Source organism: Terrapene carolina, unplaced genomic scaffold (genome assembly GCF_002925995.2).
Source record: "Terrapene carolina triunguis isolate 2854851 unplaced genomic scaffold, T_m_triunguis-2.0 Scaffold95, whole genome shotgun sequence".
Lineage (NCBI taxonomy): Eukaryota > Metazoa > Chordata > Testudines > Emydidae > Terrapene > Terrapene triunguis.
Window position 1 is genome coordinate 19,214,075 of NW_020664446.1, and position 16,148 is coordinate 19,230,222.

At 42.5% G+C, this 16,148-nt stretch overlaps 2 protein-coding genes across 3 annotated transcripts in view; both read left to right on the forward strand.

Annotated features, from left to right (window-relative positions):
* The window catches only part of LOC112108560 (disintegrin and metalloproteinase domain-containing protein 9-like), a 36,146-nt gene extending 33,796 nt beyond the window's left edge, over positions 1-2,350 (forward strand). Inside the window, exons 21-22 of the mRNA XM_026650971.1 lie at positions 113-165; positions 2,244-2,350. Coding sequence (XP_026506756.1) covers positions 113-165; positions 2,244-2,325 — 135 coding nt within the window. The 3' untranslated portion in view covers positions 2,326-2,350. The remainder of the gene's footprint in view (positions 1-112; positions 166-2,243) is intronic.
* A 6,015-nt stretch (positions 2,351-8,365) lies between these two features.
* PSTK (phosphoseryl-tRNA kinase) lies at positions 8,366-15,119 on the forward strand. Of its 2 annotated transcripts, none has more exons than XM_026651151.1 (6): positions 8,366-8,663; positions 10,295-10,586; positions 11,398-11,596; positions 13,157-13,232; positions 13,766-13,859; positions 14,118-15,119. In XM_026651151.1, the coding sequence occupies exons 1-6, from the start codon at positions 8,448-8,450 to the stop codon at positions 14,318-14,320; spliced, it is 1,080 nt and encodes a 359-aa protein (XP_026506936.1). In that variant the 5' UTR covers positions 8,366-8,447; the 3' UTR covers positions 14,321-15,119. The 2 variants fall into 2 exon arrangements, with proteins under 2 accessions (XP_026506936.1, XP_024058511.2); XM_024202743.2 differs by having other exon boundaries at positions 11,428-11,596.
* Positions 15,120-16,148: the final 1,029 nt, after the last annotated feature.

Below are 16,148 nucleotides of genomic sequence, written 5' to 3' on the forward strand. Positions count from 1 at the left end.
TATAATTTTATTTATTAATAATTAGCCACATGTGTTTTTTCAAAGATATGTCTAGTGTTAAGGGGTTTTTTGTAACTTCTTTTTATTTCATACTTGTTGCTCTCTTTTTCAGCCTGCAACAACAAATTCTGGGATTTTTACAATATCGCATTTTCCTGCTCCAAGGTTTGTAATTTTAAATTTTTTTACTGTATTTTTAAAAAATGTGTTCATTGCATTATCATCGCAAAGGGCGCAAAGTAGCTAGTAAATATGGCACACTCCTAGCTCTCTTCTCTAGTGTCTTTTGTACAGTGTTTTGTACATTGTAAAATAGGCAATATTTACAGTGTTTATATATTTGCAGAGAACTTTGCAAAAATCTTTTCTTGTCATCATTCTGAAGTCACACAATGCTATTAAGATGGTCCTGATATTAGTGAGACATTTTTCTTCATTAAAAAGCAAATCCAGCCTGCTGCCAAGGATGCATAGATAACCGCACCAATGTTTCTGTTGTGCAAGGTGGGGGGCTGATGACATGGGACCATGTAGGGAATGTGCATCTCCTGGACTGTGCCACATGCAGCTCCCTGTGATCTTCCTGTAATGGAACACTAAACTGTATTATACTGTTCCACTACTAGGTGGCACTGTTTGTAAAATATCTTATTTAAATAAACCTCAGCCATACTTGTCAGAGCATTAAAGGATCTTGTGATGAACGTATCTGGTATGTATTAGCAAGCTCTGTAGTCAGTCCATATCTAGTACAGGAACATGACACTTTCTGCATAGCAAAATACAGACTGGAATGTTCAGAAGATCCCCTAACCCAAGGATCCTCACAGGGGAAAGGGGACACGTAAGGGCATGCTGCAGAGGTTACTCAAGCCATTGGAGTGGCTGCTGAACTTTTCTGTGGCCTGGAGGGAAAGTGGGAAGGATTCCTACCCACTGTGCATCTGGTATGTGCCCAGCCCAGCTACCTGGGCCATCCTACTGGTATTTCCATCAGCCTACTTCTCTGAGTGGTCTTAAATGACTGACTCATCACATCAATGCATTCTTTTGCAGTTTGGGTAGCTACAGAACATTTCTGTTACTGACTCTTATTCCTTAATACCTTACTGTGTTATAGCAGTCCTCAAGGATATGTCATCAAAGAACTGTCATCCAGAGTTTTCTGTAATTGTGGGAATTGTTTGCTCGACACTAAATGCATGTGGATGTACAAATTCCCTTGCAAGTTGTAATTTGTTTAAATGCCTTACAAACCAAACTAGAGGTTGCAGACTGATAATTGTGGTAGGTGTCTGACATTAGCCTTATGAAAGATGAAATCATATGCAGCCACCTCAGCATTCAAACTAGTAGTGCAAAAATAAACAAAGTTCTTGAGAAAAAAAATGAGCAACTGCTTTTTAAAAAGCATTTGAGGTAATACTGTAGGGGGTGGGAATGCTGAAGCAATACTGTTTAAAAACCTCTCAAAACAGTTCCTCTTCCATCTTTACTGTATCAGTATATTAATACCTTCATTGGTGCTACATGCTTTTTACTGGTTTCTACAGTAGAGAATTATGAAATATTGTTGCATGTTCAGCCTTCTATCAGTCACAAATGCTGCCATTGACAACCTCTTCGGAATGAGAATGTACATGGCTGCATCGTTGTGGAGAAAAATGTACCATCACATTTTCTGAAATTTCCAGTAGAAAGTTGGTCCTGAAATGACACACAATTCCAGAAAAGCAAATGTTAATAACTAGAATGTGGGGCCTGCTTCCACTGAAGTTAATAAAAGGATTGGTTCCATATCTAAGCTCAAGGTACTCCAGCTTTTTGGATTGATTATTATCACTTATAGCAGACAAAGTGTACTTAGTACTTCAGAAACCAATATGCAATCAAAGACCTTAGGTCTGAAGTATTTCTCTGTGCCTATATTGCCACTCTTATATTTTGTTGGTCTTTTCTATTTAGATGGTAAGCTTTTCGGGGCAGAGACTGTCTCTTATTATGTGTATGTGCAGTGTCCTAGCACAATGGGGCTGCGATCTCACAAAGCCTGTAAGTGCTACCATAATATTAATAGTAAATAATTACTAACATTCAAAATATTTTAAAACGGGAGATTCAACACCTTTGTAACAGGCACTTGAGAAATAACGTGGATAGGTAGATTTCCTGATACTAATGATCTTTGTCAGCTCCTGAAATATGGTATCAAACATGCACTAAAAGTATTTTTCACTCTTTAGGCAGCCAATACAAAATCAGTTTCCTGCAGCTCCTTCAAGATCTAATCAACGACCACCTGTCCCACCTAGACCTGTTGTCTGAAAGCCATTTTTAGGAGTCCTCACAAATTCAGACAAATGCCTTGAGTAAACTGGAAAAAAATGTGGCAAAGGTAAATTAATGAAGTATTTTAGAATTGTTAATTTTTTCTTTGTTATATGAAAGTCTCAATCTTGCAGTCCTAAGAGTCAGAACTACCTCTGAAACATAATAGACTGTTTCATCGGAAAAGGCATGATCCTGAGGGGTGATGAACACCTACCATTCAATTTCAGTGGAAGTTACAGGTGCTCAGCTCCTCCCAGGCCTTTTTTATCAGAAAGCATAAGAGCCCAACTCTTGTTAGCCTACAACCTACAATATGTACAAATAATCATTTCTTCCACAACCTAGACTTCTTTGAGGCACAGCACAAAACTAGCAGCCAGGGAGAGGGGAGTTTAAGATGGATTTAACTCACCTTCCTAATCCTAGGCTTCTCTGAGGCTCTTGTGTAACTCAGGCAGCTTTGGAGGCCTTTCTAAGTTATGTCGACCTCACTGGGGCTGTCTGGTGGGAAGCAGCACTGCCTGGCATCTCTGCAGGACCACTGTGCTGGAGCCCTACCTCATCACTCTCTTATGCTAGGGTGTGTGAAGAGATCCTTGGGAGGCAGCATTACGGCTGTCTTCTGAATGCCTCCAGAACCAAGGCTTTTAGAGCTCTTTTATGCCACTTCAGCTCTTTTACACAATGTATTGGGGCTGGAGCAGTGGTGACAACTTATTAGCAATATTACATTTAAACTTAACTATTACAAATAAACAAAAGAATTCTGATGAAGATAATATAATGAAGGAATCTCTTTAAAAATAAATTTGGGTATAAATAATGAATTTAGCCTCAGCAATAATTTTTACTTTATTATACATAGCCTTGTGTACTACCTTATTTACAATACATATCAGGAAAAAGACTAGCTGCTTAACTACATATTAAATGTTTACTGGGATTACAATATGAGATTTCTAGGAATACCTTCAGCTCTGAAATGAACAGATTATAGTCTTGTAATTCTAAATGTGATACTATCAGCAAGGAGTATTCATTTAAAAGAAAATAACTAAAATTTCAGAGTTTGGCAAAATGGACAACTAATAGAATGAGGGCATGGAGAATCTATTACATATATCCAGGGTGAACACACAGTTGAAAAAGAGAAAATGTTTAAGGTGATTCAAAGTGATAGGAATGATAAAATAAAATTAACCAAAGGACACTTCAGGCTGAATGTCAGGAAGATTTCCCAGTTGTGGGCCATATCCCTCCCTCCTGAGTCTGTGCGAGACACCTAAGGTGAAGGAAAGCTTGGTAAGAACTGAGTTTGTTCTGTTCTTCTCAGAGGAATTTCCAATAAGGCTGGTGGGGAAACAATGTACATTTCTCTGATTCCTTCTCTCTCCCAACATGGGTCTCACCGCTACCTGATCTGCTTTCTGTGCTCACTCACCCCTCCCTAGGGGAGCACTATAGCAAAGACACTCTCTTTCACATAGAATGGTGAGATCTATGATTGGTGGGCCAGCTTCATGTGTGAATCTTGGGGATATAAACTAACATCCTAAAATCTATTAAATTATGGAATAGTCTCCCAAAGGAACAGTAGAAACCCCTATATTGCCATTTTACAATTGAACCAGACAATGAAACAGAAAATATACTGTAGAAAAACAAAACTCAGCACTGACAAGGAGATGGATTAGATGACCTAATAAATCTCTTCCATTTGTAATTTCTCAGTCTGTGGAAGGCAAGTATTATTTTTAGTTATACACCTCTACCCCGATATAACGCGGTCGTGGGGAGCCAAAAATCCCTACCGCGTTATAGGTGAAACACCGTTATATTGGGGTAGGGGCGGCAGGGCTCCAGTGGCGATTTAAAGAGCCCAGGGCTCCAGCTGCGGGGAGCCCCAGGCCCTTTAAATCGCCGTCGGAGCCCCACTGCCACAGCCCGGGGTAGCGGTGGCAGGGCTCCAGTGGTGATTTAAAGGGCCCGGGACTCCCCGCAGCAGCCGGAGCCCCGGATCCTTTAAAGCGCCACCGGAGCCTCGCTGCTACCGCGCTATATGCGAACCGGTGTTATATCGGGTCGCATTATAGCGGGGTAGGGGTGTATTAAATATATGCCCTTTGTTAACCTATTGCTTATTGTTTTAATAATAATAGTACTACATGCTGGCAGCATCTTAGCACAAGTTGTTAATGTTAGCATATTTAATACTACCTTTATTTTTTGAATGTAAGAAATATAAAAGTTGATGTCAATTTTGTACTCTAGTAGTGTATACATCAGGAATCAGTAAATCATTTGCATTGGTACCTCTGATATGGAAAAAAATGTTTACTGAAAACTAGCATTGTAATTTATTTCAAATTAAGTCTGGATAAAAAATAATGGTTTATACCTATATTGGTTGTAATAGCGTTCACACATCTAATTTATTATGGAAATACTATCCAGTGTTTCAAGGAGCATTTTGTTATTCTCACCTTGTTAAGGGAATTGACTCAAGCAATTCCCTCTGCATGGAGTCAGAATGTATCTCTTAGAATTTCAGTAACTCCCATATTAAACATAAATAAAAATGCATCTTATTATCCATGTACATTAATAAAATAGTGTATGAAGTAAAATAGAAGTACACTTTTAAAATCACAGAAAGAAATATTTGTTCCTGGTTTTGTTTTAAAAGTATTAAAGTTCTGTGAAAGTTGGTTTTTCTGTCAAAGTACCTAAGGATGCACATTTTGCATGTATAAAATCACTATATATGGGCTCAAACCAAAATCCTTCACCCAAAGACTACAAATGTATTGTTCAAGATACTGTCTGTGGTACTGACAGAAGAATTTTTCTCTACAGCATCTTAAGTGCTTGATTATTGTAAATCAATACTTGTGAAACATGTAACATTAAAAAGTAAAAATCTGAGTATATGTAGGTATGTTTTTTACAATGGGCAAATATATTCTGATTGCAACAACTTCTGGAAAATGAATTAATGGGAAGATAATTTATTTAAGAGAGCATCTGTTTGAAAAAATGTCTCCAAGATATATATAATGTTTCACAGAACTTCTTTATTTTTATTTTTTTTTACTGAAGTGGTTAAGAAAAAGGTGCAGTAAGGGGACCACTACTGCCATCTACCTGCAGTAATTAATAAATGCAATAAATGACTTTGGTCTTAACCCACTCAATTTACGAGATTCCTTATGTCCTAATAAGGAGGAGAGGATGGAAACTACTCAAAATAGTTAATCCCAGGCAGACTGCAAAGAGCTAGAAAAGGATCTCTCAAAACTGGGTGACTGGGCAACAAAATGGCAGATGAAATTCAGTGCTGATAAATGCAAAATAATGCACATTGGAAAACATAATCCCAACTATACATATAAAATGATGGGGTCTAAATTAGCAGTTACCACTCAAGAAAGATCTTGGGAGTCATTGTGGATAGTTCTCTGAAAACATCCACTCAATGTGCTGCATCAGTCAAAAAGGCAAACAGAATGTTGGAATCATTAGGAAAGGAATAGGTAATAAGACAGAAAATATCATATTGCCTCTATATAAATCCATGGTATGCCCACATCTTGAATACTGCGTGCAGATGTGGTCGCCCCATCTCAAAAAAGATATATTGGAATTGCAAAAGGTTCAGAAAAGGGCAACAAAAATTATTAGGGGTATGGAATGGCTTCCATATGAGGAGAGATTAATAAGACTGGGACTTTTCAGCTTGGAAAAGAGACGACTAAAGGGGGATATGATAGAGGTCTATAAAATCATGACTGGTGTGGAGAAAGTAAATAAGGAAGTGTTATTTACTCCTTCTCATAATACACAAACTAGGGGTCACCAAATGAAATTAATGGGCAGCAGGTTTAAAACAAACAAAAGGAAGTATTTCTTCATACAACAAAGTCAACCTGTGGAACTCCTTGCCAGATGATGTTGTGAAGGCCAAGGTTATAATAGGGTTCAAAAAAGAACTAGATAAATTCATGGAGGATAGATCCATTAATGGCTATTAGCCAGGATGGGCAGGCATGGTATCCCAAGCTCTGTTTGCCAGAAACTGGGAATGGATCTCTTGATGATTATCTATTCTGTTCATTCCCTCTGGGGCACCTGGCATTGGCCACTGTTGGAAGACAGGATGCTGGGGTGAATGAATCTTTGGTCTGACCCAATATGGCCATTCTTCTGTTAACTTCAGTCAAGTTATAATGTAAACTAGAAAACACCTGAAAACATTTAACTCATATTTTTGGAGACTGACTAGATCTCAGGTTTTAAAAACATAGGGACAATAATTTCACTGCTTACAAAAATACCATCAGTGAAAATATTGTGCTTGGTATTTTGTAGACATAGTAACATTATATGCATCTATTCATTGTAGAGGCTGCATAGTGAGTCAATTGGACTAAGCACAGGAGGGCGAATCAGGTCTGGTCAGTTCTAATTTTGGCTCTGCAGACATTTTGGGGTCTTAACCAAGGGCCCAGATCCTGCAAGCTGACCTGACTAACGCAGTCCCCTATCCCCACACAGTTTCACCTACACGGGTGGCACTCCATGTCTGTGCAGGGCTCCATCAACACAGCTAAGCTTGCGGGGTCGGGATCCATGTCAGGTAAGGCAAAACCCGCTCTCAGTCCAATAAGTAGTCTCATTCACTTCAGGGAGACTACAAAGGTCAATCCGGATCTCTCTGTACTTGGTTTCCACCCCCTTTGGCTTTCCATACCGGTTTCACCAGGGTGTTCTGAGAATTAGTATTTCTAAGGGCTTAGCTACACTTACAGATGTAGAGTGCTTTGAGTTAAACCAGCCTTCATAGAGCGCATAAGGGAAAGCGCTGCAATCTGTTCACACTGGCAGATGCAAGCGCACTGGCGTGGCCACATTAGCAGCTCTTGGAACAGCCACAGAGAGCAGTGCATTATGGTAGCTATCCCAGCATGCAAGTGGCTGCAATGTCCTTTTCAAATGAGGGGGGTGGGGTGTGACAGGGAGTGTGTTGTGTGTATGTGGGGGGAGAGCATATCAGCATGCTGTCTTATAAGTTCAGACAGCAACAGACCCCTCTCTCACACACACAGCATTCCACAGTAATGGTTGCTTTGTCTCAGAGCAGATAAGCATGCCGGCTGTAAGAAAGGGAGCTTTCAAAGGGCATATTGGCATGCCTGCAGTGATTCCAAAACAATGACAAGAGTGGCCACTTGACTTAAGGGGATTATGGGGCTTTTCCGGAGGCTGATCAGAGCACAGTAATGCAACACCTCATTCACACCAATGCCTAGGCGTTTCAGCCAATGCACGCCAAGTGTTAATCGTCTCGCCGAGGTGGAGTACCAGGAGCACTTTAGCCCTGGAGTCAGAGTGCTCTACGTGCCTTGCCAGTGTGGGCAGGTAGTGAGCTAGGGCACCCGGGGCTGCTTTAATGTGCTCCAACTCACAAGTGTAGCCAAGCCCTAAAGCACTGTGAGATGTAAAGTGCTGGGGAAGCACTGAAAGATTTGCCAGCTAACTCCGATTGCAGGGGAAGCACTATTTTCGCCCCTAGCTGCACAAACCAAGGGGAGACCAATCGATGGGAAGTAGGACTTCAGACAGCTGAAAAATCCAACAGGGGCCGGTGCTGGGAGATGGGGCAGCCCCCGATCCGAGGCTGGGCCACCTCTCCACCACCTGCCGGCAGGGCAGCCGCTCCCCCGCCGGGCATGTGCTGGGCCGAAGGGAACGACAACTCCGCGGATCCCCCCAAGCGCCGCCCGAGGCGGGGGCGTTTCACCGCCGTTCTTCCCCCACGGCTCTGAACGGGGAGCAGAGGGACGAGAACCCCGCACACGGCGCAGCGGCCTCCCGAATGTCTACACGGGAATAACGCTGGGCCCGGCCCCCACATACTGGATGGGAAACTGCGCACGCGCATCTAGGCAAGACGGTTGCAAGCGCGCATGCGTGTTTTTGAAAGGGCGGCGTTCCAGGCGCTGACGACGGCACGCGCAAGGGGCGCCGTGTCCGCTGTACGCGGGTGCCCACAGGCGCGCTCCTCCGAGGCTTCGCCTCCCGACACGGAGGCGCTCGCTGTCAGTTGCCCCGCCCCGATGGAAACTGCCGGGTTCCGGCGGCTGGGCGTGTGCGTTTTGTGCGGGCTGCCGGCGGCGGGCAAGTCCACTCTGGCGCGCGCGCTGTGCCACAGCCTACGGCGGCGCGGGGGCCCAGGCTGGGACTGTGTCCTCCTGACCTACGATGATCTCATTCCGCAGGAGGCCTTCAGCCAACCAGAGACAGAAGCGGGGCTCGTAGCACAACACCCATTGGTCAGTACAGATTTTGCCCTTCCTATTGGTTAGCATAGATTGACGTCCTCCGCTTTATTGGCCAGCGGGCTGCACTGGAAATGGGAAAGTGACTGCCCCGCCCCTCCTCGGGCTATATGTGCGCTGCCCTTGCTCCGCTCAGGGCAGCTGTATCCCGGGCACTGCCTCCCCCCCCCCCCCCCCCCCCCGGCCCCCGCCGCCCCCCCCCCCCCCCCCCCAGCTGCATCCCGGGCGCTGCCCCCCCCCCCCCCCAGTGCTGAGGGCAGGGCTGTCCCCTCCCCCCATGGCAGCTGTATCCCGGGCTCTGTGCTGAGGGCAGGGCTGTCCCCTTCCCCCCATGGCAGCTGTATCCCGGGGGCACTGCCCCTCCCCTGTGCTGAGGGCAGGGCTGCCTCCCTCTCCCCAGTGCAGACTGTATCCCAGGCACTGCTCCTTCTGTAGTGCCTAAGGCAGTGTTATTTTCAATCCACAAGTGCCACCTTGTGGGCACTCCCCTTCTTCTTCCTCACAGGGCCTCATGCTCTTCTTGATACCTCTGGTATCTCTGATAGCTCAACGTGGGTAACACACACACACACCAGGCCATTGTTTCTGTTCCCATCCTGTGCTGACCACAGAGCCCTCTCACAGCTTGGGGGGAATGTGACCCAAGGGCAGAGCTTTAAAAATGGTGCTACCCTCCCCCAGCCAAGGCCAAATCCTGAGAGAAGCTGAGCATATACAATTTATATTAAAATCAAAGGACATTGTGAGCACTCAGCACAGGCCCTGCAGCCCGTTACCATCTCCTCCTTCGGCTCTTCCCTTCTTACCCATTTCTTGCATTTCCATTCTGTTTTGCCTCTCTTTCTGCATTTCCCTGCAGAGTACATCCATACCCTAACTGCTATGGGAGGGAGCAATAATCAAATACTTTAGACACAGAGGTGCCACAATTGTCCCTGCCCAGCAGCTCTCATTTTAGCTAAGTGTTTATTTCCTAAACACAAGCGCAAAGACATTCAGAGGTAATGTCAAAATTCTACCCTAACTTCGCTCCCGAGTCTAAATATTGAGGTATGAGCCAGTGTTAAATCTACTGCCATATCTAAATATGAGTGAATTAAAGACAGCAACAAGAGGCCTCCTTCCTTTAAGTACATGAGAATGTTGCCATACAAGTAGATATGGTCCCAAGTTCTCTGGCTGAAGAGCTTGTATCCAAACTGAAATAGACATAACACCTGACACTGCATACAGTTCAAGCACAAAGACATGAAAATGTGTGAGGCGATCAACCTTTGGGTACTGATTTAGCAAAGCAGTTAAGCACATGCTTAAATCATTATTAAGAAAACACACATTAGCATATGCCTGATTCTAAACATGTGCTTAAGTGCTGTGCTGAATCAGGGCCTTTGCCACAAAGGTGGGCATGAGGGAGGAAAGTTAGGTAGACTTATATGGAATTGGAAGGCTATGGTGTGGGTAGTAGGCAGCATGAACGAAAGTGAAAAGCTGAAGAAAAAAGGAGTCACAAGAACAGTCATAAGGGAGAACTGGAAGGAACATGAGACGCATAGGGGACGGGAGTTAGTATTTGTTAAATTAAACATTAATATTAAATGTGAAATACTTTGTTTTTTTCATAGCTGTCTCGCTGGAAATTGTACCGACATGAACTGTTAGCGTACCTTGAACACTTCTTACAGGCTCTTATTAAAGGAGATCATTTGTGTGCTCCAACAAACAGAACTGAAGCAACATGGAAAAGTTTTGTTTCCTGTTTCAAAGAACAAGGATTAATCTCTTCAGAAATACATGATGCCAAATCTTGTCATTACTTAATAAATACAACCACTTCCAGACCATTGTATTTTGTTTTGGATGACAACTTTTATTATCAAAGCATGAGATATGAAGTATACCAGCTAGCTCGCAAATGTAATTTTTTTTCCTTTACATGCTTCAATTTCATGTTTTATAGCAAAATAATTATTCTGCAGATTCAGTGAACTTTAGCTGCTTAGTCCATTTTGGAAGTTATTTAATGGTTAAATACATTCTAAATGGCTAAAATATTTAAAAATAAAGCACAAGCTCTAACTACTGTATATACTCGTTCATTAGCCCGTTTATAAGCCGACCCCCCAAGATGGTTAGGTAAATTAGCAAAAACTGTATGACCCTTTCATAAGCCAACCCTATATTTTAGGGGTTGGCAAACTTTGGCTCCTGGCCCGTTAGGGTAAGCCGCTAGCGGGCCTGGATGTTTTGTTTACCTGGAGAGTTCACAGGCACAGAGCTCCTCAGCTCCCAGTGTCTGCGGTTTGCTGTTCCCAGCCAATGGGAGCTGCAGGAAGTGGTGCTCCACTTCCCACAGCTCCCATTGGCTGGGAACAGCAAACCACAGCCACAGGGAGCTGAGGGATTCCATGCCTGCAGACGCTCCAGGTTAACAAAACAACAATGTATTAGATATTCAATTCAATGGTTCCATAGAGTTTAAAATCATCAAATTTTGGTGTAGACCCGTTTATAAGCCGACCCCCGCTCTTTGATGCATCACTTTTTTACCAAAAATATTCGGCTTATGAATGAGTATATACGGTAGTTTCTCTGACTGCATTATAGGCAACTTCTAGTTTATGTAATATTTCTCTATTTCTCACACACATAGTTTTCAGAAAGTATTAGTTTAGCAGTTTAAAATTACTATTTTCTTCAAAGCAAACATTTTGTGAAATTCTTTTAGATTCATTGGGCTTCTGCCAGTTATTTTTAGACTGTCCACTTGAGTCCTGTTTACAGAGGAATTGTCTGAGAAGTCAGCCGTTACCTGATGAGACCATATGTCTAATGGCAAGAAAAATAGAAGTACCAAATCCTGAGAAAAACACATGGGAACAAAATAGCCTAATTCTGAAAAGTGTCGAATGCACTTCAGAAGATAAGTATGTTGTTATATTAAAGTTCTCCTTTATATACTTTGCTTTCATAGAGAGGCAATATGTGCAGTATGTTGTACACACTCTGTAGAGCTATTTCTGGAAACCATTTAATTGATATAAATGCATATTGCACATAGAAAATATTTTAAAACTTGAGATCCTGAGCCAATAGTGGTTCTACCAGGGCTTTGGAGCGGAGCCCGGAGCTGGAGCGCAGAGCAGCTCCGGAGCAGTGGAGCTGCAGGTTTTTGCCTGGCCCAGGGCTGGGGGCGCTTCAGCTGCGCTGCCTGGCCACCCAGGGCTGGGGGTAGCCACCTGGGGCACCAGGGCTGGGGGCGACCATCCGGGGCACACTGGGGCTGGGGGCACTGCCACCTGGCGCTCCAGGGCTGGCCGCCTGGGGCTGGGGGTGCTGTGGCTGTGCCATCCGGGGCACTGAGGCCGGGAACCATGGTGAGGGTGTTCTGGGCTCCTGCGGGGAAGGGGACAGATAGAGAGGGGGAGGAGAGGGGAGTCAGGCACAAGGGGAGGGGCCGACGGCTAGCCTCCCCCAACGGCCGGGTGACCGGCAGCCCATGGCCACCCTTACTTCTGTGCTGCTGCTGGCAGGGCACTGCCTTCAGAGCTGGGCACCCAGCCAACAGCTGCCGCTCTCCAGCTGCCCAGCTCTGAAGGCAGTGCAGAAGTAAGGGTGGCAATACCGCGACCCTCCTAAAATGACCCTGTGACCTCCCTGCAACTCCCTATTGGGTCAGGACCCCCAATTTGAGAAACTCTGGTCTCCCCCTGTGAAAGCTGTATTGTGTAGGATAAAAGCACACAAAAGACCAGATTTCATGGTCCGTGACGCATTTTTCATGGCTGTGAATTTGGTAGAGCCTTAATTATGGTACAGATTTGTGGCTGACCTTGCCAACACTTATGCATGTCAATAAATTTATCCATGTGAGAAGTTTCACTGAAGTCAAATAAAGTTAAACACTTGAAACTTTAGATAGATATAGGTTTAAACAATATCTCTTGTATAGGATCATTTACATAGATATAAAGAACAAAGATATTATCTCAACTAATCATAAATTATTTATTTCAGAAAACTTATCAAGTAAAATGTCAAAAGCTGACATACAACTTTAAATATCAAAACCTGATTTATACAGTTTAATATGTGAAATCCTCTTTACCCTTGCAAATGATATAATTCATTGTGTGTATTTTGAAAAAGTTTATAAGTGATTATTTTGGACCAGAGTTAAGACTGTTGTTAGGAATGAGTATGGTGAGTTTTCAATAGTCAGTACTGTCATTAACTGAATTTTGGAACTGTAAGAGTAATAGCATATTTATGTAATTTACTTTAAGTGATAGTTGTGATAGTTTCCATAATTTGTAATGTGTATTTTTTGTTGTTGTAATGTTCTTCTTGTCCTCTTATCTTGTATAAGGTTTATATTATTTACTTTTCAATCTTAACTGAAAATCAGCTGTTTTTGGGGGGCGGGGAGGTTCGTGCCATTATATTGTATGTTGATTTTACAAAATGAGCATAACATTGTTTTTTAGTTTGCAGGTGATTAATTTGTTGGTTACTGCTTTGGAAAATCCAGTGAAACAAATTGAGGAAAATACTGAACAAAAGGTAGTACTAATTGTCTTTAAACAAATGCCCTTCTGCAGATTTTATTGAAAGAATTTATTGTGCATTTCTAGTTGTGCTCTGTTCACCTTGATGTCTAAAAATGAGAAATTCCTTCCACAGTTCTTGCTTGCAAAAGCCCAGAGAAAAAAAGACTATGTACGTAATGAGTTCTTTTCTCTATGAAAAATAGTGACTGTGCTACAAATTCTTAATTAAGTCATCTGGACTGTATTCTAGCAAGCTTTGAATATGTTCTACAGTAGTTAAGATAATGCCTCCCAGAACTGACTGACCGCATTGGGAGGGAAATTGTCTGCTGCCCCCCTTAAAGGGGTGGTACAGATTGCTTTCCCCCGTACAACTGAGACACTCCATGAGGTAATGCCGTGGTGCAGCTCCATGCTACTCCCAACACAAAGCTGTAGCTAAATGCTATAGTCTGCCCCTGAATAATGAATACTTCAAAATCGTTATACTTATATTTTTGGATGCATTTCTACTCTTAAATATAACTTTCTTTTGGTCTTGGATAGGAAACAGACAGAGCCATTTGTGCAGCTAGTATTCTCCACCAAGCTGATCAGGCTTTCAGACAAATTGTCTCTCAAACAATGAAGGATGTGAGAGGTATGCATGGCATATTCTAACTGTCATTCTCCAGGGGTATATAGCTCAACTGGTAACTAACATAAGGCTAAAACTGTGAAATACTCGTGCACTGAAATAGTATAATATTAGACCCTAGGGTCCTGCAAGTAAAACTCATGTGAAACTTGACTCTCATGAGAAGTCGCACTGACATTAAGTGTTTGCAGGATCTGGGCCTAGGTCTTTGAAACTTAGCAGACATCTGAAGATAAAACTATAGTTTTATTTTTCTTTTAGATAAAAATATACTTCCAAGTGAGATGAAGATTCTGGCAGAAGAACTTAATAATCTTAAAGCAGAGTTCTTGGAAGATTTACGACAAGGGAATCATCCAAAAAATCAATTTTGTCTGCCAAGCAGTGAATTTGTTACACATGTCATTACTTCATTCCAACAAGCGACAGACAATGTAGTGAAGAAGGGTTTTTTTTTTAAATGAGCACACTGTGTTTTCAGTGCAAGGAATGCCAAAAACGTGATAACTTATTCAGCAGGATGGCTAAAGCGATCTGAGGAAGCCACAGCTGCCATGTGTGGAGGTTTATGGTAATTTATCATTTCATTTCTGTCACAATGTTATGAAACAAAACAAAAACAAAAAAACTCAGGTGTTTCATCTTTAAGACCAGGCCAACAATAGGAAGAAATGAGTTTTGAAGATGAAAGAGATTTTGGAGCTGTAGTCCCCTAATCGGTGTCTCTTAAAACATCTTTGGTGCAAATCTTTGAACTCCTTCTCTGGCTCCTCTATCCATAATGTTCTTCATCCTTGCTTTTATATTTCCTGGATTTCCCAGGTATCCATCTCTCTGTTCCTTTCCCATCTCAGATTAGCCCAGTTTTCCTTTTTTTTTCAATGTCATTTTCCCTTTTCCCATAGAACAAATAATAGAAGCAAAGAATTCTCAAATCTTCCTCCCAATCCTTTGGAAGAACAAAGTATTTATAGCTAGGCAACAATGATGTACATAGGTAGAAAAGCTCTGGTCTCAAATGTTGTTTGCTCTCAGCAATTAACCTCCTCCTACATTATTAAAGCCATCATTCCTATTGGGACAGTCAGGGAATCACATGTCGTCATACTGCATAACAATAGAGTGAATCATAGCATCTGTAAGAAATTATAGGAAATTATAAATCGTCTTATTTAATAGTCAGTACAAACAGTATTACATTAACTGGTTAATGTCTGCATGATGCTATTTAACATGTAAAGTGCTAGGTAATATTAATAAAGAGATTAGGATATCTTTGTTGTATCCTTTGACTTTTCTCTTCCACAGCTGTTGTTTGTTATAGTAATGTGGATAACTGATTGCACCTGCTGGGCCTTTCTTTCTAAGCAACACATGGTTAATGTGTATCATATTTGCATGATCTCTACTCTGCAATATTTGGCAACAGAGATCAAATCAAACCTGCAGCAATGCATCTTCTAGACTTGACACTTACACTGTGTGGAGAGAAAAATGGTATTCTCTCGCTCCCTGAAAAACAGACAGTGCCGGGCTACTTTAGGTAACTAATAATAAAGGCAATAAAGTGTTTAATACTAAGCCAGGCAAGATTCAGGTTCTGTAACTAAAAATTTTCCTGCTGCTTATGCTAGTGTAAGCTTTCTCTAGCACTATGCTCTTATCCACTTGAATCAGAACAGTAATAGGAAAAAAAACTTCTGCTGCAGTTAGAGCACACAACTGGCAGCTGGGAGACTTTTAGTTCTAATCCTTACCCTTTTGGAGCAGGGATTTGAACCTGATTTTTTCTACATCTCAGGTGAATGCCCTAACTACCAGGCTACAGAGTCAGTGTCTTTTTTTGGTTCCCCAAATAAATATTTATATAAAGTGGAAGAGTTTCAACAGGCGAGATTGACCCACCCCAGAATAGCCTTGTGGTTAGAGCACTCTCCTGGGAGGTACAACATGTGAATTCAAGTCTCTCCTCCAACCGTAGCAGAGCAGGGAATTGACTCTAGGTCTCTCACATCCCAGGTCAGTGCATTAATCAATGGGCAATGCATTGTTCAGAGATAGGCTGGGGGAGATAAGCATGCTCATCCTCAGCTGTTTTTTTTGTCCAACTTGGTAGACGTGCACTGGGGAGATGGGCAGGGGAACGCCTAGTTTTGAGAATCTTGCTGGGGTTAGGCATGAGCAAGGGCTCTGAGGAGTTTGTTAACTCTGGGGCATTATCAGGCCAGACAGTGTTCTACACGCCTATCCTGTGACAGGGTGAATCTCTGGTGCAAGGTCAGTAAAACTAGA